Source organism: Castor canadensis, chromosome 15 (genome assembly GCF_047511655.1).
Source record: "Castor canadensis chromosome 15, mCasCan1.hap1v2, whole genome shotgun sequence".
Lineage (NCBI taxonomy): Eukaryota > Metazoa > Chordata > Mammalia > Rodentia > Castoridae > Castor > Castor canadensis.
In genome coordinates this window covers 9,366,157-9,390,451 of record NC_133400.1, presented here as the reverse complement: position 1 = coordinate 9,390,451, position 24,295 = coordinate 9,366,157, and the positions used below count along the sequence as shown (strand labels likewise).

General features: G+C 40.5%; 1 protein-coding gene across 12 annotated transcripts in view; it reads left to right on the top strand.

The window, feature by feature from the left end:
• Wwox (WW domain containing oxidoreductase) overlaps positions 1-24,295 on the top strand; it is a 927,061-nt gene that overhangs the window by 6,470 nt on the left and 896,296 nt on the right. For 11 of the 12 annotated variants that reach the window (XR_012441878.1, XR_012441877.1, XR_012441881.1 and 8 more), the window contains exons 2-4: positions 415-479; positions 1,337-1,394; positions 4,663-4,841. Coding sequence is in view for 6 of the 12 variants with exons in the window: in XM_074055599.1 (XP_073911700.1) it covers positions 415-479; positions 1,337-1,394; positions 4,663-4,841 (302 nt within the window). In the remaining 6 variants the exon portion in view is untranslated. Of the gene's footprint in view, positions 1-414; positions 480-1,336; positions 1,395-4,662; positions 4,842-24,295 lie in introns of those variants that run through there. The other variant, XM_074055610.1, reaches the window with a different exon arrangement.

The following is a 24,295-nucleotide window of genomic DNA, read 5'->3' as shown; positions in this document are numbered from 1 at the left end:
TAACACTATACCTAAATTATATGTAAATATCAGCATTATCAATTAGTCATTATTAACTAAAAGAAATACAAAACAAACTATCCTCTAGATGTTTGGAGGGGTTCACCAAGTTTTCTAAAGTTGACTCCACAGCTGGGAGCCTGGTCCTCCTCCTCCTCTCTGTATCTTCCCACCTGGCTAATACAGAAGCCACTCACAATTCCCGAAGGATCAATTCTTCTTCTGACCTGCAGACTTTGACCTGATGCAGTCAGGAAAATTTATGTTCAGCACATTTCTTCTCAGAGTCTGTTTTCATTGCTAGAGAGAGAGAGAGAGAAAAGGAAAGTATTATCTGTGAGAGAGACAATGCAGTTGATTGCTTTTTACAAGTGTTAACTTCTACTTACTGTATTATGGTTTTTTTTTAAACAGTCACACAGAGGAGAAGACTCAATGGGAACACCCAAAAACTGGGAAAAGAAAACGAGTAGCAGGAGGTTTGTATATTGTTGTTCTGGACGCATTAAGTAGATTGGAAGATGTCACGGGCAGTGAGGTGACAGGTCATTGGGTCATTCTCGTAAGGCCAGAATGGTGGAGCACCATCAAGGACTGGACTCACTCTGAGAGCCAAAGGAGTTTTGGGATTTGGCCAAAGGAGGTGATAAGATCTTAGGGTAGAGCGGAATGATTTCTTACTGTCTTAAAGTATTAAAATAATTGGGGCCTTTGACTCTCAGTTTATTAGGTTTTCCTACAGTTTGTAACATTGCTCTTAGTTTATACTATGGAATTAAATGCATCAATATTTTACAGAATTCCATAAAGATCACTATGACTTGTAGGTCACAGAACTGAGCAAGTGCACAGTAAGTACAAGAATGAAAAAAAAAAAAAAGTATAAGAAGGTCCCTGCTCTAAAGTGTTTAGAGTTTAGTTGAAGAGACAACATGTACATGTGAAAGAAACCCACACCTGCCTGTACTGTTGCATTAGGTGGCAGCAGCACTTGGCTGGGGTGGGGTGTCTGTTAAATGTATAGACGAAGTCTGTGAGTACATTTAAGGAAGACCTTGTTTTGATTGCAACCAGTAAGGTTCACAGCACAGGCAGGAGCCAGATAGAGCATTTAAGAATGATCAGGAGTCAAAAGAGGCAGGATGTACAGTCCAGTTGGGATAATGGGCCTTCTGCAGCCGCCACAATTGGATCATGTGAACAAAGCAAGTTGGACCACAGCTCTTGGGGGTGGGGGGGGCAAGTCTGGGAGGGCATGACACCTCTTCCTGACTAGGGAGCAGGACCTTCGGTTCACCCCGCTACAGCACAGACCTGTGTCTTTCTTGTGTTTCAGATTTGCCATATGGATGGGAGCAGGAGACTGCTGAGAACGGACAAGTGTTTTTTGTTGAGTAAGTCTGCATAGAAGCTATCCTTGGCCTGCTTGCTTTGGTTTTTAAAAAAAAATTTTTTTCTAAACATAGACATGTTAGCCAGCTTGCTTTTAACAGGACTTTTTAATTATGAAAGTAATATACAGTGATTGACTGCAGAAAAATATGAAGTAGTGTGTACCCATAATTTTATCTTCAGGAGTGACTACTTTTAACAGTTCTGGGACTTATTCTTGAAGTCTGTCTTTTTCTCCACCCTCTCTCCCAGACTGTTTTCTATGCACGTTTTTTTTTGTTTGTTTGTTTTGAGGTAGGGTCTCCATGTAGTCTAGGCTGACCTTGAACTCACTGTATAGCCCAGACTGGTCTTGAACTTGTGATTGACCTGTCTCACCCTTCCAAGTAGCTGGGATTACAGGTGTGTACCACCACACTTGGCTCTGTGCATACTTTAGGAACTTAGGAAATGTACTGTGTGGGCGGCTTAGTAACCTGATTTTTCACAAAATATATTGCAGGGATTTTCTTATCTCATGTTTTTTAAGTACTTATTGGCTCTAGAGTAGCAGTTTGTTACTATATTATTTGATATACTGTATCAAATTGCCTATTGGGCATTGATGTTAAATTTCTACTATTGGGAATCTGTAGTTATAAATAATGCCTTGAGCGTCCTTATCTGTAACATTTTTTCTCATCTCTGATCTGTCTTTAATTTCAGCCACAGAAAACAGTAGTAACCACCTACCTGTGTGGCATGAGCAGCATGAGTCAGGGCTGAGTCTTACCATCTCGTGTCTGTGACATCTGTTTTGACTCTGTAGTTACAGGAGGTGATAGAGTTAGGCTACCAGCGTTTAACTCAGGTTGTGTGTTTGACAGGATTAGGGTTGGTTGGTTAATAATTGATTTAAGCAGTATTTTGTTTGTTTCCTTTCCTGTGCTGCTAGGGATGGAGCCCAGGACCTTATGCATGCTAGGGAGGGCTCTACCACTGAGATGCATGTGATGCACACCTTTCCTTTTAACGTTGGCTTCAGGCACGAGGCACTTGCGGTTGGGCAGGCTTGCTCTTCCCAGGTGGATTGTGTCGTGATCTCCCCCCCCAGTACACCTGGGACTGGGCATGCATGGATTCCACTTTTGCTTTTGGGAAACTTGATCAAAACTTAACTTTTCAAAGAATCCGAATGTTGCATCACTTTGGAATTTTATGACATTTTCCTAGTATTTTCACTGAATTTGATTGAACTAAAACTTTTTTTTTTTTTTTAATTTGACAGAGTCTCACTATGTAGCTTAGGTTGGCCTCAAACTTGGGGTCCTCCTATCCCTTAGCCTCTCAAGTGCTGGGATTATGGCCATGAATCATCAGGTCTGGCTTAAACAAAACTTTTTTAGCTACTTCCCTTTGAGGTTCCTCAAAGCATTCAGCTAAATTTTCATAGATGCAGTGACACTTCGTTTTCACCTCACATGTTACCAGTTTGTATAATAACAGTTCATTAAGTAATGTAGTCACAGTTAAGCCTGCAAATGGCATAAGTGGTTTATGAGCAAACCTGATGAAGTTTCTGGTCCTGGGAGCTGAGAGAGGTCAGGGCTTGCTGCTTGTCTTGGAGTCACTCACAGGCAGCATGGAGCAGGAGCCTTCTGGCAGGTTGGGCAGGTGGATGCTTGTTGCTCCCTATTAGTTTATAAAAGGCTTTTCTTCCTTGATTTCTTGATTTGTGAATCTTTCCCCTTAAAGAGATCAACTTTTTAGTTACATGTTGCAAATATTCTAAGTTTTTCTTGTCACTTTGTTGGTATTTTTAAAAATCAACTATAGAAGTTCTTAAGTTTTTTATAGTCGGTCAGATTTCTCCTGCACAGTCTTTGCCTTGGCACATATATATGCCTGGGAAGTTATTCCCCTGCAGTGGTTTAATCTTAATTGACCCAGGACAGTGGGCCCCAAGTGTGGGCCCTGGGCCAGCAGCCATGGCATCACCTGGGAACTTAGTACAAATGCACACTTTTAGGCCCCTGCCCTCCTCAGAGCTGTGTTTCAACATGCCCTCCGGGGGTTCTGAGGCACATGAGTTTGAGCGCCCCTGGTCTTTACTTAGGAGGAGTCTGCTGACTTTTTCTGTAATGGCTAATATGGCTTAGGCTTTAGGGGCATGTGGCTCCTGTGGCAGTTATTCAGCTCTGTCATTGTAGTACAAAAGCAGCTGTGGACAATAAAACATGCATGCTCATTACTGTGTCCCAATATAGCCTTATTTATAGGGCTGGAGGAGAGGCTCAAGTAGGAGAGTGCCTGCATACCAAATGTGAGGCCCTGAGTTCAAACCCCAGTACTGCCAAAAAAAAAAAACCCAAACAAAACACCTTATTTATAAAAACAGAATAAGTGAGGGCTTTGGAAACAGGCTAGAACTTGGTTCCCTTAGCTAGTCATCCCACTTCTCAGCCTGTTGCTAAACATTAATAACCAGCTCTTTAGGGGAAAAAGGTGCAGATTTGTTTCTATGGTGCAAAGACTTTCACCATAGCCAATTTCAGTTCAGTGAAGTGCAGTCACTAGGAATGGGGGGGAGCGGCACACATTTGGCTGGCTCTTGTGAGCGGGCAGAATCAGCTCCAGCACAGCACTGCTCTGACGTCATTGTGTAACATTGGGTTATAGTGTGCTTATCTGGCAGGCTATGGTTATAATTAAGATAAAGGCTGGATTATTCCTGGGTCCTAGTATTTATAGGGTGATAGGTGTAGATTTTAAACTATGTAATTTTATACACGCAAATACATTTTAAATCATGAAATCTCATGTATTTCTGGAGGGTTCTTTGTAGTTTTCAATATATTTTTATGACATTTTGAGGTCTTTATCTCAAATTTCAAGAATACATTTAAAATGTAAAAAATTAGGCTGGGACATGCCCAACAAGAGTGGCTGACATCTTACAGCCACATTTATGTGGTTCAGTAAGAATGCTGAACTTTCTCTGCCAGCCTTTAAGAGAAACTCCAGCTAATGTATCGCTCTGGCTCCAAGGCACTGGTCACCCTGTGTTTTACAGGTGGCTCTGAAGGAAAAGCTCTGGTGACTTTCTTCTCAGGCAGGAATATAATCCTCTGGAGGCCAGAAGACAGGCCACACAGCCCTGGTTCTGTCAGGTTTCAGAGCAAGCCTTTTGGTGCATGAATGGCAGGTTTTGCCTAAACTATACAATCATTTCACAGTTGTAAAGCTGGGGCTCACTACTGTGCATTCACTGCTTTCCCCTTTTCCTTGCAGCCATATAAATAAAAGAACCACCTACTTGGACCCACGACTGGCATTTACTGTGGATGATAATCCAACGAAGCCAACCATCAGACAGAGATATGATGGCAGCACCACTGCCATGGAAATCCTGCAGGGCCGGGACTTCTCGGGCAAGGTGGTCCTGGTTACTGGAGCTAATTCAGGAATAGGTAGGCCTTTAGTATACTATGTTTTTATTTTTCTTATTTGTTTTTTTGTGACTGCTATAATGAAATCCACTTGTATCTAACTATAATGACATTTTTTATAGTGGTTTTCTAGTTTAAAAATACGTGTACAGGCCTGTTAGCTATTGTTTCATTAAAATCATGGCCCCTGTCAGTCCCAGTGTTGCCACAGAAGGCAATGTGGGGGCCGACCTTGAAACTGCTGAAAGCTGAACACTCAGCAAAAGACTGTGGCTATTTTGATGTTCAGGGACTGGAGACAACAGGCTCCGTCTAAGAGTTTTTGACCTATCTGTGTGGCGTATGGACATATTCCAATTACCTGGGTTATTCAAACCAAAATTGATTGGTAATGGGATATGGGGCCAACAACATATCATGACTTTGGAGCCAAGGATACTGCAGGCTTCGACAGGTCACAGAGCCTATCGTTTTCCTTTGGGAACAGTATCTTATTTCTCTCTAAAAGTGGAGAATTCGTCCTTGTCTTCACCTCTACATTAACCCTCCTAATTGCCAGTGTTTAGCCATAGTGACCATTATGATTAGTTGGCTTGTGGTAGCTTCCTTCCCTCTGCTTCATGGCCTGCTAAAGCACGCACCTATCTGTACCATCCTTCTGTCTGGGATTTCATTTTGGTCCATTTACACCAGTATCTGAGTCAGTAAAGAACAGTTGCTTTGAGGAAGGATATGCGTCTTCAGATCTGTTTACAGATAGAATAGAATTGCATCCAGCCATCCTCTGTCAAGTTCTCTCTGTCTGTTGGACCCTCCCAGACCCTCTTGTTGGTCTTTTTCATGAGCTCAGATCTTCACTCTGGCTGTCCTAATTTTCAGTGACTTCTTGAGCCTCCAGAGACATTCCCAAGTATTGTTAGGCAAGCACAGGAGGTGAGGTTATGCTCTTGAAGAATCAGTTACTAAAAGCTAATAGGCTGCAATCCCAGAGCACAACTTTTGACATTTGTCTACTAAAGGTAAAGAAGCAAATAAGTTTTCTTAAAAATTGAGAGGAGCTTATTTCAAATCAGTTCTAAGCCTCATCCTGGGCTCAGAATATGTCCAGTTCAGTTTTCTCAACTTCTGCACTGGGTTGAATTCTGGGTAATTATCATGATCGTCAAAACTGACAATGTGATATTCAGAGAGAGGGCTGGATCCTCACTGATCCAAGAAGAAATGTGCTGGGTTGAGTATGTTGACTACTGTTATGGTTGAGAGTGAAGAGATTTAACTATAGAATCTCTGTAGAATAACTTAAAAAATAAAGATTTCAGGACTTAAGAAAGATATTTTTGTGTATTTAACACTCAGTTAACTGGAAGATTAATGAAAAGATCTCATTCCCATCATCTTTTAGCTAGTCATTTTTTTTAAGTCAGTAAGATATGAGACTACTGATTATTTTCTGTTCAAGCTGCTCTGTCTGACATTAGGTACAGCCCTTCTGACGGGACTAGTGTAGTTTCAAAGATTTGCAACACCAGGCTCATGGCATCGTTGTCCAGGACTCAGACGAGATCGGGCGTGTTCAGGGTGGTATGGCCGTAGACGTCGAGGACTCAAAGCGTTGGTTCAGGATATAAAAAGAACTGCTCTCTGCGTATCTATTCATGATAGAAAGAGACAAGGAGGTTCTGAGGTATGGAGAAAAATATACTATTGGTCAGAATGGCCTCAGATTTTTTTTTTTTTTTTTGTGGAAATGAGATTTGAACTCAGGGCCTCATGCTTGCAAAGCAGACACTACCATTTCAGTCACATGTCCACTTCATTTTACTTATTTGGGGATGGGGGTCTCACAAACTGTTTGCCTGGGCTGGTCTAGAACTTCAATCTTCCTAATTGCCAGCCTACCCAGTAGCTAGGATTCCAGGCATGAGCCACTGGCACCTGGCAGGCCCTCACATCTTTAAAAGCAAATCCAAAAATGGTGCCTCTTCGCAGCTCTTGTTCCTCAGTAAGACTTCCAACCTGTGTCTACAGTTCACTTTGTGGACCCTTAGGGAAGTGTGTGTGGTGATCCTAGTGCTCAGGCAGGACAGGTGTGCACAAGGTCTTAGGGAGATCAGTCTTTTCTTTTTAGGCACCTGCAGCTCTTCCCCAGCTCTCTGCTTTCGGTTGAAACTTCCTTGATCACTGTCTCTACCTTTCACCCCCTCTACTCTGCCAAGAAGAAGACTAGGTGAAGATTTTTTTTTCTGAATTTTTGAAATAACATACTGTAAATTTTAGGCAGTCACATGCTCACAAATTACTTTCCCTTTGCAAAAGTGGTATCAGGCTTAAAGAAAAGAAGAGACTGAAGATAGGTAGGTACATGACTTTTCATCACAACCGAATTGGCTTTTGTGTCCTGTGTGACTGCCTTAGAAAGTGCCCTCGCCAAGTAGGCTGTGGCTTCTAGATAAAATTTCTGCCTTTTATTGAGCCATGCAACTTGTTGATTTGTAAATAGCCATCACCATGTTATTTCTGCCCATTTCAAATGAAATAGCTGAAGGCAGAGTGCATTGGGCACCTTCATTTCCAAGACTTCTGGAGTCACCTTCCTCAAAGCTTTGCTGGTGTTATCAGTGTTCCCTTCATTGGGCCACATGGTGGAGACTGTTGTCTTTATCAGCACTGAGGCCTTTAGCCTGTGAATGCTGGTTCTTTTTGAAGCAGAGTGGGCTAGGACAAAGCATAGCAACGTTTATTTTGAAAGTGGTGACTCCACAACTCAAAACATAGATACTTTGCCTTCGTAAGTCTGATGTACAAACCTGGTATTCCAGCACTTCCTTTTTTAAATTCCTCATAAGCAGCTACTGCCTTGTTGGAGTGTTGGAAGTGTCATTCGTGAGGCTCCCTGAGACAGAAGGGAATGTCTGATAGACTTCAGGGTTGTACTTGGGCATTGCCCCCTTTGAAGTGACTTCTAAGCAGAATTTGTGTTATTGGCTTTCTCCCTTTGGCCATAAGTGATACAGAGCTGTATTTTGAAGTTGTGATATTTGCTGTTACTAAGGCAGTTGGAGAGTTTCTTACTCTCTTCAACTCAAAGAGATCAGGGTGACTCTGGAAGACAGAAGGATTTGGAGGTGGTGTTGGAAGCATTGTGGTTCATGAAATCCTTATTTTGACAGTTGATTGTAGCTGTTTTTACCTCTATTGACTAGAATCAGCTGTCTAGATTGGGTGTAGGTGAGCAAATCATATCCCCCAGGGCATAATCTGACCTGCTGCCTGGTTTTGTAAGACAAGTTTTATTGGGACAGCCATGCCAATTTAGGGTCCCCAGCAGTTGAGCATTACAACAGGTAACGTGGCTCAGAAGACTAAAATATATACTCTTTGGCCCTTTACAGAAAAAGCTGGCTGTCTCCTGCAGTAGCTGGTCTATCCTTATTCAAAGTGTGATTGTCTCAGCATTCAACTTATTGGCTATGGTTTAAACGATTTGTGGATGAGTAGATGGTCCTGGGCCATAGGAAGATTGTGGCAACACATCATGTAACTGTTGGGAAATCCCACCACTGTCCTGCACCCCTGGCCTGAACTCTTTGTCTGTTAGGGAGCTGATGGTTAGGTGGTTGAATCCCCAGAAACTAATGCTGTTCTCTCCTTGACCTTTGTTCAACCAGCTTTCCGAACCCGAAGACCTTTGTAGATTGAAAGCTGTAGCTTGTGGACCTCTCTCTGTGGAGATCAGCATCTCAGTATCCACGGGGAAGTCATCTCTGCACCCAGTGCTTCTGCTAGCAGATCAAGAGGCCTGGAGCCCACAGCCCTGACTGCTAACCCGTAGACGAGGGAAGAGTTTACTGCTGCCTGTGTGCAGTATAGCCTGAGTGGGCGGGGCAGGCGTTTTCCAGCTCTCAGAGTTAGCAGCTTGCTTTCTCTGATTTTATGAAAACAAATGGAAATGACTTCAACATGGTGATCACTGCATCCAAATACAGGGAAGTCACTGGAGAGGGAAGTTTTAGGCATGGGAGTTTCCCACCTCTGAGGGTCCCGTGGCTTTTTTCTAGACTCAACCTGTCCATCCTGCCATTTATGCTGTGAATAGACATTCTTGACTAGAAAATGCTCCCCTTGACTCTATGGCTGATGGGTGCTTATCAGAGACAGGCTCCTTCTAGTGAGGGGTTAGTCAAATGGCCACAGTTGGACAGTACGTAGTCTCTTTACTGTCCCTTGTTAGCGGCACATTTGAAACCCATGCGGATTGATGCTGCCGGTAGATAGATTTATTTTCATCATATCTATGGAGGAATAGCCAGGGTTTCATCAAACAGCCATTGAAAAACTATTAACAAGTCTGAGCAAATTAAATATTTTCAGGCTAGTGTTCAGTGGTGACGATAAAACGTCCTTCTTATTCTAATCTTAAACCAGTAGTGGCTCAAATTTGATTTTTTTAAGTCCTTTCAGAGCTTAGTGAGGATGAAAAGTTTCTTTCACCTTTTGAACCTTTTTAATGTTGGAATGTATCAAATGCTATGGCTTTCAGTCTTAAATAGTCTGTCCTGGTTTCGATTTTTGAACCAGAGGACCCATTAATAAAAACAAAACTGGTTTTTCCTTGGAACAAATGCAAGCTGACTGCCTTGGTATATGTCAGTGAAATGTATTTTAGGACTGATGCTTTTATTTTTCTTTTGGTATTTATGTTATCTAATCACCTTCCTGAGGTTAATTATAGGAACACACACCCAATCAAAATGTATATACACCAGCTGTTGAAGTCACCCAGAATTTGTTCTCCTGGAAACAAAATTAAGATACAAATTTTCTTGTAGGAAATCCACAATGTTAGTATGGCGTAATTACAGTGCAATCCTGTCTTAGCTTAGGGGTGCACTTGTTAAAATTTGGGGCCTTCCTCCTAAATCATGTGCTGACATTACTGTATGAAGTGCTGTTGCCAAGTTTTTATACTACACATCATCACCATGAAGGATTCATGTTTGGAATAAAGTTGCCAGTTCTGCAGTAATATAGGAAAATGATGTTTTCTTCATGAAAGGTGTTCATTCTTAAGATTTTAAATCCACACTTCCCAGTCATGGGCCATGCTAGCTTCCTTTAACTGTTGGTCTTTGTTTTCTTTTGATGCCTAAGTATTACTGCATTTTGCCTTCAAATCTAAACTGTGACATTGGCTTTTTTTTTTTTTTTGGTTATTCTAGAATGTCTCATAAATCCAAGGCTGTAAACTAAACAGTTGTAGTTTTCCTGGGTAAAGCTACTTAAGTGAACTCATTGCACTTGGGACCCTGAAATGCCTGACTGGTTCCTTCCCAGTTGTGATGAGCCTTGAACTACTGGATCTTGGCATTTATCTTCTGTGTAAGAGCCCAGTGCTCATTAAGTAGGGGGAAAAATTCTGAAATAATCTAAATAACCTTTTGGGAATTCATTAAAACCATTTGTGACAACTATTTATTTATACTAACATACACCCTCATCAGTAAAATGAATGAAGTTATTTCATTCTGAGAAACTGTTGAAATTTTTGAAAGTAGTGGGAAAAAAGTCCTTGAATAGCATGACATAAAAATTGAGAATTAGTACCTCATGAGCTGAACAACCATTCTATGTGTAAATATTCTTGGAGATTGAATATGCATGATAATCACATGATCACAGAATTGAGAATCTTAGTCGTGTAAAAGAACAGACCAGTGAAAACATTCTAATGACCCTTATCACATACTTTGATAATCCCAGTAAAAAGCTCATCGTAGGTGTGTGTACAACAGGTGTGTGTGAGTATACACAAAATACATTTATAACGTGGCATGCATACCCCATATACCCATCCATGTGTGTTTGAATACCCGATTAGCCCTCAGTGGAAACTCTTGTTACCAGTTGAGTTTTGTACTTGCATGAAGTTTGGATTTTAACTTTATTTTATAGTGTAAACATAAAATGTGAGAGTTGTACAAGCTATTGTTAAGTGACAAAATGGTTCAAATCATAATTTAGAGAATATTTAAAAGTGCAACTTCTACCCTATTGAGATTTTGTAGTATTAACGTAAGATTTGAAAATTAGGAAATGGTTTTACTTAATATTCACATTAGAATAATTTTATTTTTTTCTTTTACCTAGTACAGTGACATAGTAAGAGTTGTAAAGAAAGTATTCCAGAAATTTTCTGTAATTAACCTAACAGCAGAAATGTTTTTGTATATTATAATTTTCCTCACTAGAGGGCTCTGTTGCCCTTTGGTATAATTGAACAAAAGGCAGCTTCTCACTATACTTTTCTTTCTCCCAGCGGTCTTGGGTTCATTTTTGTTAAATAATGCCTTTTACTTTTCTAACATATCTTTTAGGTCTTGTATGTCTCACTGATACAGTTCAAGCTGAAGACTGTTACTAGTGTCATGTTTGTTTCTTTTTCTTTTCCTCTCTCCTTGGCTTTGTGTTTTTGTTTTGTTTGTATAAAATGCCAAGAATGAAGAGATCCGTTTAATAAAAAGGTCCATTGTATTCAGGGAGCAGCTTGTTCTGCCAAATTACACAAGGGCATGTGTTTTCATGACATTGGTTTTGAGTGTGCTGGCCTATTAATAATGTGATTTTTTTTCTTAAGTGGAAATTGTAATATTTAAGTATTAATGCCTCTGTTTAAGGTTTGTTTAAAATGCTTTATGACCTTATGTTTATTCTGAAGAATATAGTGTCTCCCTTGTCTCTGCTATCAGTCTTCCCTTGTGTAATAGAATGTATGTTAATAAGATTGTTTATTAATGGTGTATTTTTGTACTAGAAGAGACTGTGTCCTTTTGGGCTCCATATGTGTTTCTTAAATAAGAGGCCATATTAAATCAAATATTATGAAGCATCTAGCCAGTGTTTTGCAGATAGTCTTGAGGGTGATTTTTATCTTGGCTCTTAGCTAAAGTTTGAGGCAGACCATTAGTTGCATACTTTAGCTGTCAAACAGAAATTTGGTCCAGAAGAAAATATGGTTTGGCTTTATAAACTGCTTATTTTCAAATTTTAAATGGGGACAAAGTTAACACATTATATTGTATACTTTTATTTATTCTTTTTCTCAGCAACTTTTTCTCTTTTGAAAAACATGAGAGCCTGGAAACATTGTCAGCATATACTTGTAGCATTGCAAAACTATTTCACCAGAGTAGTTTGGTCATTCGTATACAAATGTGTTCATTGTTTATCAAATAAATTTTTAAAACTAGATGACTATTGGGAGTTACTTCAGATTTCATAATAAAGGAGTTGCTGACAGTCCAGGCCCTTTGGCCGTCACTTATTTGGTGTGATGCAGCCTAGGCAGTGTTCATGTGTGAATCCTCTACCTTCTCCAGAGTCACATTCGGGTCGTAGGCACGCCTTCTTGCCAGATCTCCCAAATAAAGACACTGCGTGGATCAAGAAGCACACTGGAATCATTGCTTCCCTAACTCATCCCCCCTTTAATAAGTAGCGGTACATTTCATGGAGTGCCCATCTGGATCTACACAAACTAACTCAGTGGGATATGTAGGAGGGAGTTGGTGCGGGGGGAGGGGGGGTGACATAGTTTGAGTCTAACGGTTGCATATCTTGGAGTATTTGAGCCTATGCTTCTCCTGCCCAATACTTTCTATTAGAAGCCATATTTCCATAATTGTGTCTGAAAGCAAATCAAGGTTTCCTCATTAGATGTATGATGGTGTACATATACAAAAGACACAGAGAAAGCCAGAGAGATTTTGGAGTGGGGAGGATTCATATTCCAGGAGATTTAGTGTTTCTGCTTAGGGGGGCCAACTAGGAGTGTGTGTAGCTGGGCCTTTTGTTTAAACAGATTCTCATAAAGAGCAAGTATCCGTCAAATACCTCCTGTGGTTGTACAGAAGCTGAAGTTAACCAAAATTTTTCCATTCTTACCTTAAAATGTACTTCATTGTCCCAGATTGGTGCTTATTGATCATTATAATCTTGCATTTTATTGGTGGCCCTTTAAAATTTAAGAAGATGCTGTCCATGTCTTATTTTTACTATGGTGCTTACAGCTGTCTTGGAATAGCATCAGAACAAAGGAACAGAGAAGTAACTTGGAGATCTCACAGTCCTTGAGCAGTGCTATAGGACTCTGACTTCCTTTCCAGGGCCCCCTTTTCTGCTTATTGTCTTGGTTCTGAGAAACAACCAGCACGTGGTGCTTGCTGAGGTCTCCCCAGTTGCTTATTCACTCTGTTAATCCCAAGTCTGGAGTCAGATCTAGTTCAGCAAATCTGTGAAGGCTAGATGTGGCCCTGCAGGACAGGTTGATACAGATGTGATTTCCAAACCACAGGTTGATGGTGGATTAGTGCATGAATGCTGTATGGAATTCTCCTTTGGTGTTATGAGTGAGTGTGACACAGGCATTAGGAGAGAGTTCTGGGGGATGGGAACTAGCATTTGTCAAACTTGGATTTATGCCAGGTGTTAGGCTAAATTAGCTTTATGGGCATTCTCATTTAATGATTATTTTTAAAACTGATTTTTATTCTTCTTAAGCTTGTATTCTTTATGGAAAACTTAGAAAATGCAGATAACAAAAAAAAAGTCACCCAAAATTCTTACTAGCTAGAAGTATACTAATACTCAGCCTCTGTGATTATTGACATTGGTTCCTGTCCCTTTTTTCCTTCTTTCCTCTTGTGATTTTCTGTTAAGCTGTGAATCGTGAGTATCTTTCCTCACCATTAAATATTCTACATCTTAAATGGTTGCATAGTATTCCATTATTTGGTTCCAACTATTCCCCCAGTGTGGCACATTTGGGTAGATTCCAGCTTTTTAATAGCTATGGAATGGAGATGAACATTTTGTAATTAAGTGTTTGTACCCATCTGTGACTATTGTATAGTTTTATTTTGTGGAAGTAGAATTGCTGAATGAAGGGATTTACTCCCTAACCTCACTATCTTGATTTGTCGTCAAACTTTACCTCTGGAATGTTGTAACAATTTGCTCCTTTGCCCTACATGTCTTACTAACCATGGGTATTAGCGTTTTTAAAACGTACCAGTTAAATTTGCACATCTCTGATGATTAGTAAGATAGAGTAGTTCTTCATGTCTAGCCATTTGTATTCTTTTATGAATGGCCTTTTCATTGTATAAGCATGACTATTGGACATATATTGATTGCTGATTGATTGCTTGTTCCATGCAGTATAATTTAATTTTCAAAATGTCTCTTTCTCTTAGAAGTTAATTCATCTCAACCCTGTGATCAAGAGGAAATTCATAGAGAAGTTGGCCCAACTTCCCATTCAGTGAAACCTTTTAGGCATGTGCCTTATCTGTCATACCAGCTTCAGTGTAGATTATGGCTACTGCTGCTTCAGTACTGTATGTGAGGAGGGAGTTCCGGGAAAACTCAAGCTTACCCTTGCCAGCTTACCATGAGAGTTGAGTTCTGGAAAAAAACCCAGCCTACAAGGGGGTTGACGCAATGGGCGGGATTTCATTATTTTGGTTTTGTACAAGATCTTCTTTTAATGATAGTAGCTCCACTCTGAACTTCCCTGTGCATTTTTCTCATGTGATGAGCCTGGCTTTGGTGTGGTAAATTTGCACCATTGCTAAACATAGCTCTGCTGGCAGCCAGGGCAAGCTTGATCAGTGGCAGGTGTCTGTCTGGAGCAGTACAGGAGAGGAATTCCAACTCTGGAAACCGACACAAGCTTGTTTCGAAACCTGCACTGACCACTTCCAGTCTCAGCAAGTGGGGCCACATGACTTTCCTCCTCTGGACTCCTGTTCCACATCTGTGAAACACAGGTGATATTTCTATTTTGCATAGTTGTGAAGGATGGCCTCCAGGGAATTGTTTGCTCATCTTTCATCTATGCAGGTGAAGAGATAGTTACTCCTAAAGTCAGTTTGGTGCTTTTCCAAGCTGCCTGGTTCTTGGACCCTGCAAAGGCTGCTATAGTGGCTATGCGTTTGTCCTAGAATGACCTTTCTAAGTAACTGTTACAGGCATTGGCTTTTCTTTCCTTTGAAAGGAGATATTTTATGTATTTTTTTTTTAAATCAGAGGTCAGTCACTTATTTAGAAAAAGAATCTAGTGAAAGAAAGGAAAAAAAAGACAAGGTTATTTTTGTTGTAGTCGGGGGGAAAAGATAGTAACTTGAGGACAGGAAGGAAGGAAAAGTATTATACCTTAGATGAATGCATCAGGGTAACATTTTTTTGCTCAGAGGGGGTCATCAGAGCACTTGTTCACTTGAATTTCCCTTGGTTTGTAGGGCTGCCCTATACTAAGTCTAGATATTCAAATTTGCTGTCCCATTTTATTGGTCATACCCAAGAGCAAATCATTGTCTAAGAATAATTTTATCAGTACTTGGAATGGGGTTGGCACTTGTATTAAGAGTCTTCCAGGATGCAGCAGGAAGGGAACTGGACTTTTGAGACAGTCACATGACCCAAGGTGAGTCACTTCACTATTTTGAGTCCTCTCCCCATTTGTAAAATGAAGAGAATATAACTTCTTAGTCACTATTTTGTATGGATCAAATAATATGTGGAGATGCAATAACGAAGAGTCCTTTATGAATATAAAGTTGCTTGTATTAGGGGGAAAAATAACCTCATAGTTGTGGAAAAGAGTCCTTGGGTGAGGGTTAGCTTTGAAAGAAGGTGAAAGAAGAGTGTAATGAATTTCTTAATGGATGGAATAAAATAGGAGCTATGGACATCTTTGGTGAGGGTATGCTCAAGCTTTGTGCAGGTATCTTCTGCAGTGTTCTGAAAAGGGAACCAGATGTCAAATTACAGGGTTACGTGCTGTACAACTGATGTGGTGGGAATGAGTAGAAAAATTTAATGGATGCTGTCCCATTTCCTGTGGACAGCCTGTGACTCTGGCCAGACTGTCCAGGAGCAGAAACTGGCTGTAATAAGGAATTCTTTGTAGAGGTCCAGAATGTTTCCAGGATGTTCTTGTGTTGAGGTTTCATAGGTGACTTGTTGTTAGTTCCTGGGCTTACTGTTTCTTCATGGTGGCCTTAAGTGTTACTTGTCCCTGTTAGTCCTTACCTCCACTCAGCTAATTCAGATGTAGGCACAATTCAGGTGTGAACCAGGTACTGCTTGCTGATATAACATCAACAAAATTGCCACCCCCATCTTGATTCTGGAAACTTTTTAGTGACTATCACTTGAAGACAGAGAATGAAAATAATCTTTCAAATGGAAAGACCGCTGTGTTGGCCATACTGGCTGTGAGGATGAACTCTCAGAACTTTCTGTGTCACTCAGTAGAATGTTTTCTGATTGCCACCCTTTTTTCTGTGTGGCTGTATTGTACAGTCAGACAGCCGGGGCCTCTTAATCCAGCAGCTGTGTTTCAGGAACTTCTATCAGAGGAGATTATCAGTGCATTCCGGAAAAAAAAAAAAAAAAAAGGCCATCAATTAGTGAAGGAAGTTTCGATTCTAAGTTCATGTCCAGTTACCAAACTGAGTGTTTGACAAGGTGGTGTTGATCACTGTGGTAGATCTACATGGGGAAGCATCTCAGTAGGAACCAAGTCAGAGTTTTGGCAAGAGCCACCTGTCCTTTCAGCCTGCCAAGCTGACTGGGGAGCTGACAGTGTGTGGGCATGAGGGTCTTTTATAACTTTAGCAATTGCTGTTTACCCAGTGTCTTCCTTCTTTCCCTCTCTTTCTTGCTGGCCCAGTCAGGGAGGGAGTCGTTTGTGTTTGTGTGTTGTTACATGGCACTCTGTCATTGTCTTACTGTGTGCATCTATCACACAGTATGATCCTTCGTATGATCCTTCTGTGTTTACGTAGCTGTTGTGAGCATGTGTTCATTTCCTATCACTGCTGTAAAAGGTCATTGCACACGTACAGGCTTAAAATAACACATGTTTACTTACAGTTCCTAGAGGTCAGAAGTCTAGAAATCTGTCTCATTGAGCAAATGTCACAGCGTTAGCAGGACTGGTTCCTTCTGGAGGATCTGGTGGGAACCTGTTTCCTTCCCTTTTCCAGCTCTCCTAGTAGCTGCTTGTGTTCCTTAGCTCATGTCCTCATCCTTCATCTCCCAAGCACATCACTGTAATCACTGTTTCCATGTCGCCTCTCCTTCTGTAATGACTGGTGTGGCAAAAGGATTTTGCAGACAATGGAGAGATCATCCTGGATTACCCAGGTGGGCCCTGCATGTCATCACGGGGGTCCTTATAGGAGGAAGGCATTGCAGGCTGGACTTCAAGAAGAGAAGGAACCTTTAGAAGGTACTATTTGCTTTGTCTTCATTGTAGGACCAGGCATGATCCCTGCTCTAAGGGACGTACAAACACTTAGCAACTTTGTCTTTGTGCTTCTAGAACATTTTGTTGATACGCTTTATAGTATAGTACAGTATAGTATAGTACAGTATAGTATAATGTGTGTGTGTGAGAGAGAGATTTTCATATATACATATATATATATGCCTCTTGGTAGTTTCTAATTGTTTCTGTTTCTACTTGCATTTAAAAGTACAGGATGTAGAGGCTTTTCTTTTTCATACCCGAGGAGATATCTGCAAATAAATCACTAAATATATTCTTATAAATTAAAAAGAACATTTGCTATTTCAACTGATGCTTTTTACAATTTTTTTTTTTTTTTGGTGGTACTTGGGTTTGAACTCAGGCCTTTGTGGTTGCTAGGCCTGTGCTGTTCTACTTCTTGAGCCACACCTCCAGCTCATAACTGATGCTTTTTAAGCCTTACTGCTAGTCTCTGGTTTTTCTTATGTTTTACTCTGCTTATACATGTTTTGAGTAACTGAAGGAAAGCAGAACCTGTAATAGGTTCAGGTGAGCTCAAAGTCACCTAAACAGTGTGTGAAGTCTGTGGCCAAGTGTAATTGCTTATCCTGTAATTTGTAGTAATCACAGTTTCATCATTGCCTGTGTTAATAACTACGCAACCAATAGTGCATTTTTTAAAGGTCATCCTGGACCTTGATGCGCATGCTTCCAGTCTGCGCAGTTACGTACTCTTCAGATAGTGTGTGCTGGAAATGGGCAGCTAGTTTGAGTGGCAGGCTTGCTCAGTTTATTTTGTGGACACATTTTCTTTATGGTTGCTGCTGGGTTTAGCTTTTGCTTTGCTCCCTGCTATGACTTCCCTGTAGCTCTGGGCTCTTCGTTCCTCACATTGCTGATGGTATAGCTGAGCTCTGCTAATGCTAGTTATTAATCTGACAATATATACCAGGGAGGTTTTATAATTGCCATAATTCTTCTTTGCTCCATTCCATTTCCCAGCTCCTCAAACAGCATGGCAGCTGCAGAGCTTAGTGTTGGAACATGAGGTGGAGAATCATAGCTGAAACTTAGGATTCTGCATTCTGTCAAGGCTGCAGGGAAAAATGGTCCAGTTTCTGGAGAATAGTTGGATGTACAAATTCAGAGCAAAGTTTTTATTACCTATTATGTAAAATGGAAATATAAGCTAAATTATGATGGCATGCTCAATCTTTAGGGAGTAACTTCTAGGTTTCATGTTTTATTACAAAGGTGGTCTTGTTTGGATTGAAGAATTTAATGGTGTTTAACTTTTTAAAAGATTCTTTTTAAAAAATGTTCAACCCTAAATATCATGGGTTCTGTTTAAACTGTCCACAGAGAAGTAACCTAAAAGTGAAATAATTTCTGAGAACCTCCCTCAGAACAAATGCTGATGGATTTAAATGAATAGAAACATTCAAGTACTGAAGCTGTCAGGCTAATCGCAGGGAAGCCAGCTCACAAAGGCCAGGGCTGCACTAGCAAGGCTGCAGTGAGCTTGCAGAGTTGTCACATCCAAGATAAGTCTTTCTGAATTTACAGTGAAGGTTTTAAATTCCTTCCATCTTCTAACGGATCGTGTGGCTCTGGCTCAGGGTTTAGAGAGCCATGGTGTTTCTTAAATGTTCCTCAGCTGTTTCCTTTAGGAATTGCTTTGAATTGTGTAGCTCTGTCTGTGTGCGCATGCATGTGTGTGCATGTGTGCATCTGTGTATTCTCATGTTGGAGGGGAGAATTGCTCTTGTGACAAATGTGAAACAGCAAGTATTGTTAATGCTGGCTTTTCTATTTGTTTAAATATTAGTATTGGATTTCCGAGTCGACATGCTAGCAGGGTGGCTTTGTTTTAAGCCTTTGATAGCTGCTTTTATGGAAGCTATTGGAGGTCTTTATTTAGAAGTTTAACTGTGTTTTTAATGCTGGGTATTGCTCCAAACAATAATATGGACTTTGTAGAGATCACTCTTTGAGCACCTAATACTCAATAATGCCTGATGAACTTTTTTTTTTTTTTGAAAGTCTTTTGGGAACCATCAAACCCTTCTTTCTTCCGTTTCACTTTAACCTTCTTTTTCATCATGACAAGTTAGTACAGGAGTTTTCTTTCTCATAACTTCTGTTATTCCGAGTACATCTCTGGCTTCTCTCTTCATCCTCTGTTTGGTTTCATATTTTACTTTAATTTCTGTATGTCAGCTTCTGTCATTATGGTATTTAAGCTCTTGGAAGATTTTGGCAGTTGCAAACTGCTTGAGAAAAGAAAGTACTCCTCTGTTCGAAAGTTCTGCTTCTCCCTAGTTGAAAATTCATATTATTTGGCGAAGACTGTGATAATTTAGGTGCTGTTTAGAATTAACAGCAAGGAATATTTTCCTTGTGGAGATAAGATGATAACTTTGCGTTAGAAAGCTCGATCATGTTTTTCTGCATGTTGGATGTGAAATGAACCAGGCGATCTAAGGATATTAATAATGGTGTCACATGGTGACACCCCTGTGGAGAAGTGTACGAAAGAAAAAGTCCAGAAGGAAGCATTGACCTGAAGCAAGAGTGAGACTGGAAGAGGGCAGGAATGATGCACAAACAGAGAAAGGGCGTGGCCTGCATGTCGGGAAATCCAAATGTAGTACAGACGTAGCTAGCTCCCACAGACCTGTGCTTCCTTCCCTTCCTTGGATACACCAATGTGTAACCTACTTAGGAATAGTTAGGTAGAATATTCACAAGTACAGCCCAACATTTGAAATGTGCAACATGCCTTTTAATGTCTAGTTCTGAGCACAGCCCTATCAGTTCCACTGCCAAGTGTGGGGCAATCTTCCTGAGAATTGTGGGCTTGTTTTCTTGGGCATTTGTGGAGGTGTTTGAGTTTCACTCATGTCTTATCCCTTTAAATTTTATTGTGTTCAGATATTAGAAGCCAGCTTTGTTGACTTCTGTACACTTGATTATGTGAGATGCTTTTGTCTGTGAACTTAGATTTCTTTCTTCTATCCATGACATTCCTCTAAATCAGGCTTTCTTTTCTTTCTACTAAAGTTTTTGATTATCAATCAGCTGGAAAAATAATTAGGCAGACAGTATTAATGGAAAAAAAAACACTCACTGCAACTGACCCGAAAAAATAATAGCAAGAAAAAAATGATATTTGTTGGCATGGTCTGTCTTCTTGTATGACTTCTTTTCGGAGTTAATGTGTTTGCACATGGACACTTATGTGACTTTTGAGATCTCTAGAGTAGAGAATTCACCTTTGTAACTGGAATTTATTCAGCATGCAAATTTGGGTGGCTGATTGTTTTATATATACCTGAACTTGAATGATGGAGAGGTATGATAACTATATATAAAATAACATTAAAGTCCAAGAGGTGCTTTTATGAGGCAGGCTGGAACTGGCGGCATTGGATTTTCTCAGGGCTTTTTCATGTCCATTTTGATGAATCTATTTATTACTTCTACAATGAGTAGCACACATGGATGGTTAGCTAGGTTATTGAACTTTATCAACCTTGGCTGGAATTCACAGTGCGTGCCAAACTTGTTGTAACATGTAAGAAATTACATCTGGCCTAAAAGGTTCAATAATGATTACTCTGATAATGGAATCTTTTACAAAGCATAGGATTTCACGATATGCCTATGCTTTTTAAAAATTACAGTGATACAATGAAACAAGGAGTAACATACAGCTGGGGAAAAGTATTCACATCTAGTATGGATTCGGATTTATAATAGGCTTTTTCAACTCCCAGGACAGGTGAAGAAAAGGATGCTGTTGTTATCTGAGTGTAGACTCTGGTGTTTGGTGTCATGTGTCTCTCTTTAGATCTTACCAGAGCTAGCCATAATCATGTGACTTTTGAAACCATTCTCGTCTAGGGGACACAACCTGATAATGTAGTGTAATATCACCTTGTTTATTCATTCCAAACTGATTGGAAGTATACAGCCACATTAGTCTTGAATTACAGACTCTAGGAATGTAGAGCCTTTTCTTTTTGCTGGAGAAATCCCAGCACAGGTTGGTCTGTTAACATGTTAGGAGGTGTTGGGATTTGAGGGGCCTGGCAAGTAGCACACTTTTCCTTCCCAAGTTCTGATCAAATGAGAAATAAGACCAATAGGGCGAATGGAAGACTTAAACAATACCCGAACCACCAACAAAACTGACATTGGAGAGTATGGCTTTACATGTATGGCTGGTGGGCCTTTTAATCCAAGACCTGCTGAAGCAGATTTGTTTTTTGTGATGTTTACTTATAACTAAATCTTTTCTGTGGTGTATGAAGCTCAGGAACTGCCCAGGAGGAAGGGTGAGAAACAGCAGGAGAGCAAAAGGAAAGGGGACCAAGCTCAAGGGAAAGGGGAGTTCCTTAGAGTAGATTGGCTTCTAAATGGTCACCATAATAAAAGTTGTTCAGGAGGTTGGTGTTGGCTGCTCCTTCATGGTCAGGAGAGATGATAGGAGAGCGGTGGGAGAATCCATAGAAACATGACACAGCACTGCCAGTCCCTCTGTTAGTCCCTCAGGAGCCAGCCCAGTTTTCTAACAGCACAGCATGCCATCTAATTATTCTGTCTTCTATGAAATATCCCTTTTTAATTTTATTAAGTCTACTTTTCATACTAAGAACCATCCCATTACACTTGCCAACAGACTTTTCAAACGTGCACCTGATTTTTTTTTTTAAATAATGGTTCATTAGAACACGATGTGCTTGATATAGTTGGCTCAAAATAAGGCTGTGCAAACCAAAGGCAGACTGAGCACAGGGCTGAATCTGACACTTCCTCTCCAGCGGGGGCCCAGGGGCAAATTCCTTGCAGCTGTTGATCTCTGCCTTTGCAAGGGAGGACAGAAAAAGTTGAAGAGTAAATGTCTGTATTTAATTAAACTTTCCCAAGAAATAAAGATATAGGTAAGAATCCCTGTCTCTAGAGTGTGTATTTTTAAAAATTGTTTATTTTTTCCCCCAGAATTACAATAAAACACATTTGGGACAGCCCACTCTGAGAAACCAGCAGGCATTCTCCTGACTCCAGTAGCAATCACCCAACTGCTATAGACCACAATCAAGCTTTTGAGAGCCATGTGCCCCACGCTGTGGGAGAGCAGGAGTGTAGTGCTTAATGTGCCACTCCACTGATGTGAAAGGGGAGCAAATGTAGAAAATGGGGCTTTGGAGTCACGATCATCATTTGGTATCCCAATTACCTACAGCTGCTGCAAGGCTTTTCCGCTCCCAGCATTCCCAGCAATCAGGCCAGGGATGTAGACAACCTGTTCATATCTTCAGTTGGCCGAAGCTATCATGGTTTGTTGTAAAGAAAGGTAAACAGCCCATATCTAGGATATTGTGTTCACTTCTGTATGGGGCACACACACACTGAAGGCAGGCGAAGTTACCAGATTGTGTTCTAGGAGCACCCATTAAAGGAAGAATGAATGGCTAACCAGTTGGTAGAAGAAAAGATTTACGTAACTTAGTTTTGCAGTAGCTATCCAGGAGAGAGAGAAACCTGGATAATGTCAAGGGACAGAGTCAGATCTAATGGATATAATTCTTCTAGGAATTTGGAGTCTATGGGTGTAGACTTTTCTAATGATTGAGTTTTTATATAAAAACTAGACAGCAAATTTTTTGTATTGAAAATGTTTTAAGAAAAAAATTTTTTGTCTTAGCTTGGGTCTCCCCCAAAGTGGAATCCGAGTTGAAGGCGTATTTGTAGATCATTCAGGATTCAATTTCAGAGATCAGGATGAGTGATGGGAGAATTAATCAAGGAAGAAGGGGACGGCATTGTAAGGATGTATTTTTGAGCTGGGCAGTGCTATGGGTGCTAGTGTTCAATTCATGGGACTTTGTGAGAAGGCAAGGTTAAAGGGCTCTCTGCCAGGAATATAAATCCATCCCAGTTTGGGGATTCTGGAGTCTTCACCTTATCTATTGTATTAGTTTGCCAGGGCAGCTGTAACAAAGTACCACACACTGGATGGCTCAGGACAACAGAATTGTATGGTTTCCAAGTTCCAAAAGCTAGAAGTCTGAAACCAAGGTGTGGAGACCATGCACCCTCTAAAACCTGCAGCAAAGGATTCCTATTTGCTTCTTCCAGCTCTTGGTGGTCTTAGAGGTCCTTTGGCCCATGATAGCATAGTTCCAGTTTCTACTTCTGTCTGTACAGGGTGTTCTTGTGCCTCTTTATATCATCTTTCCTCTCTGAGCGCCTGTCTCTGGGTCCACATTTACCTGCTTTATAAGGACACTAGTCATGTTGGGTTAGGGCCCATTCTGACCTCACTTTAACTTGATTTCTTCAAATTACCACACTGAGGTATTGGGAGCTGGGATTTCAGTACGCAGTTGAACCTGTAGGACCTGTCCAGGTGAACAGCAGTCATTTGGTAGGTAAGTCAGTCCTTCAGCAAGTTCTTCCTGAGTACCTGTGAGTAACCCGCCCAGTCCCAGGACCTGGGGATTCATCAGTGAAGGTGCTTGCTTTCTTAGAAGCATGGTTTTCAGAGGTAGCTGCTCTTTTTTTATCACCCATTAGGATCCAAGTGGGGAGTCACTCGCTTTCCAAGAACAGAACCCGCTGCCTTGAGCAAATGAGTTTGCAGTCACAGAGGTGTTTAAGCCCCAGCTCAATGCTGTGGAGGCAGTTTTAGTGCCAAACAGGGCTTTGGATGAGTGGTGGTCAAGGTCCTTTTCTAATGATCATATGATGTCATGCAGGGGCTATCCAAGACTTTTGTTTATTTTTCAGAGGAGCAAAGTATATTTGCAGCTTTCTGCTTTAAAAAAATTCCCAGACCATTGGATGTTAACCTTTTTTTTTTTTTAAATTTGTTTATAGTTTTTGCATCCTGTACTCTTTTGAGAATATGGTGGAAACTCTGACCATTGTCCACAGGGGAAAATTAATGTGTTCATAGGCATTTATGGACAGTTTTTTTTGGTAGAGTTCATGGATACTGAATGAGGTAATCCAAATACTTTCCAGGAATTGTGACCATTAGTGGCAGTTATATACATAGATTCTAGAGAGTCTTTTTATCCATGAAAATTCATTGAAATAAAAATATGCCTTGAAAGGGTTTTCTTAACTTTTTATCATAATGGTTACTTTT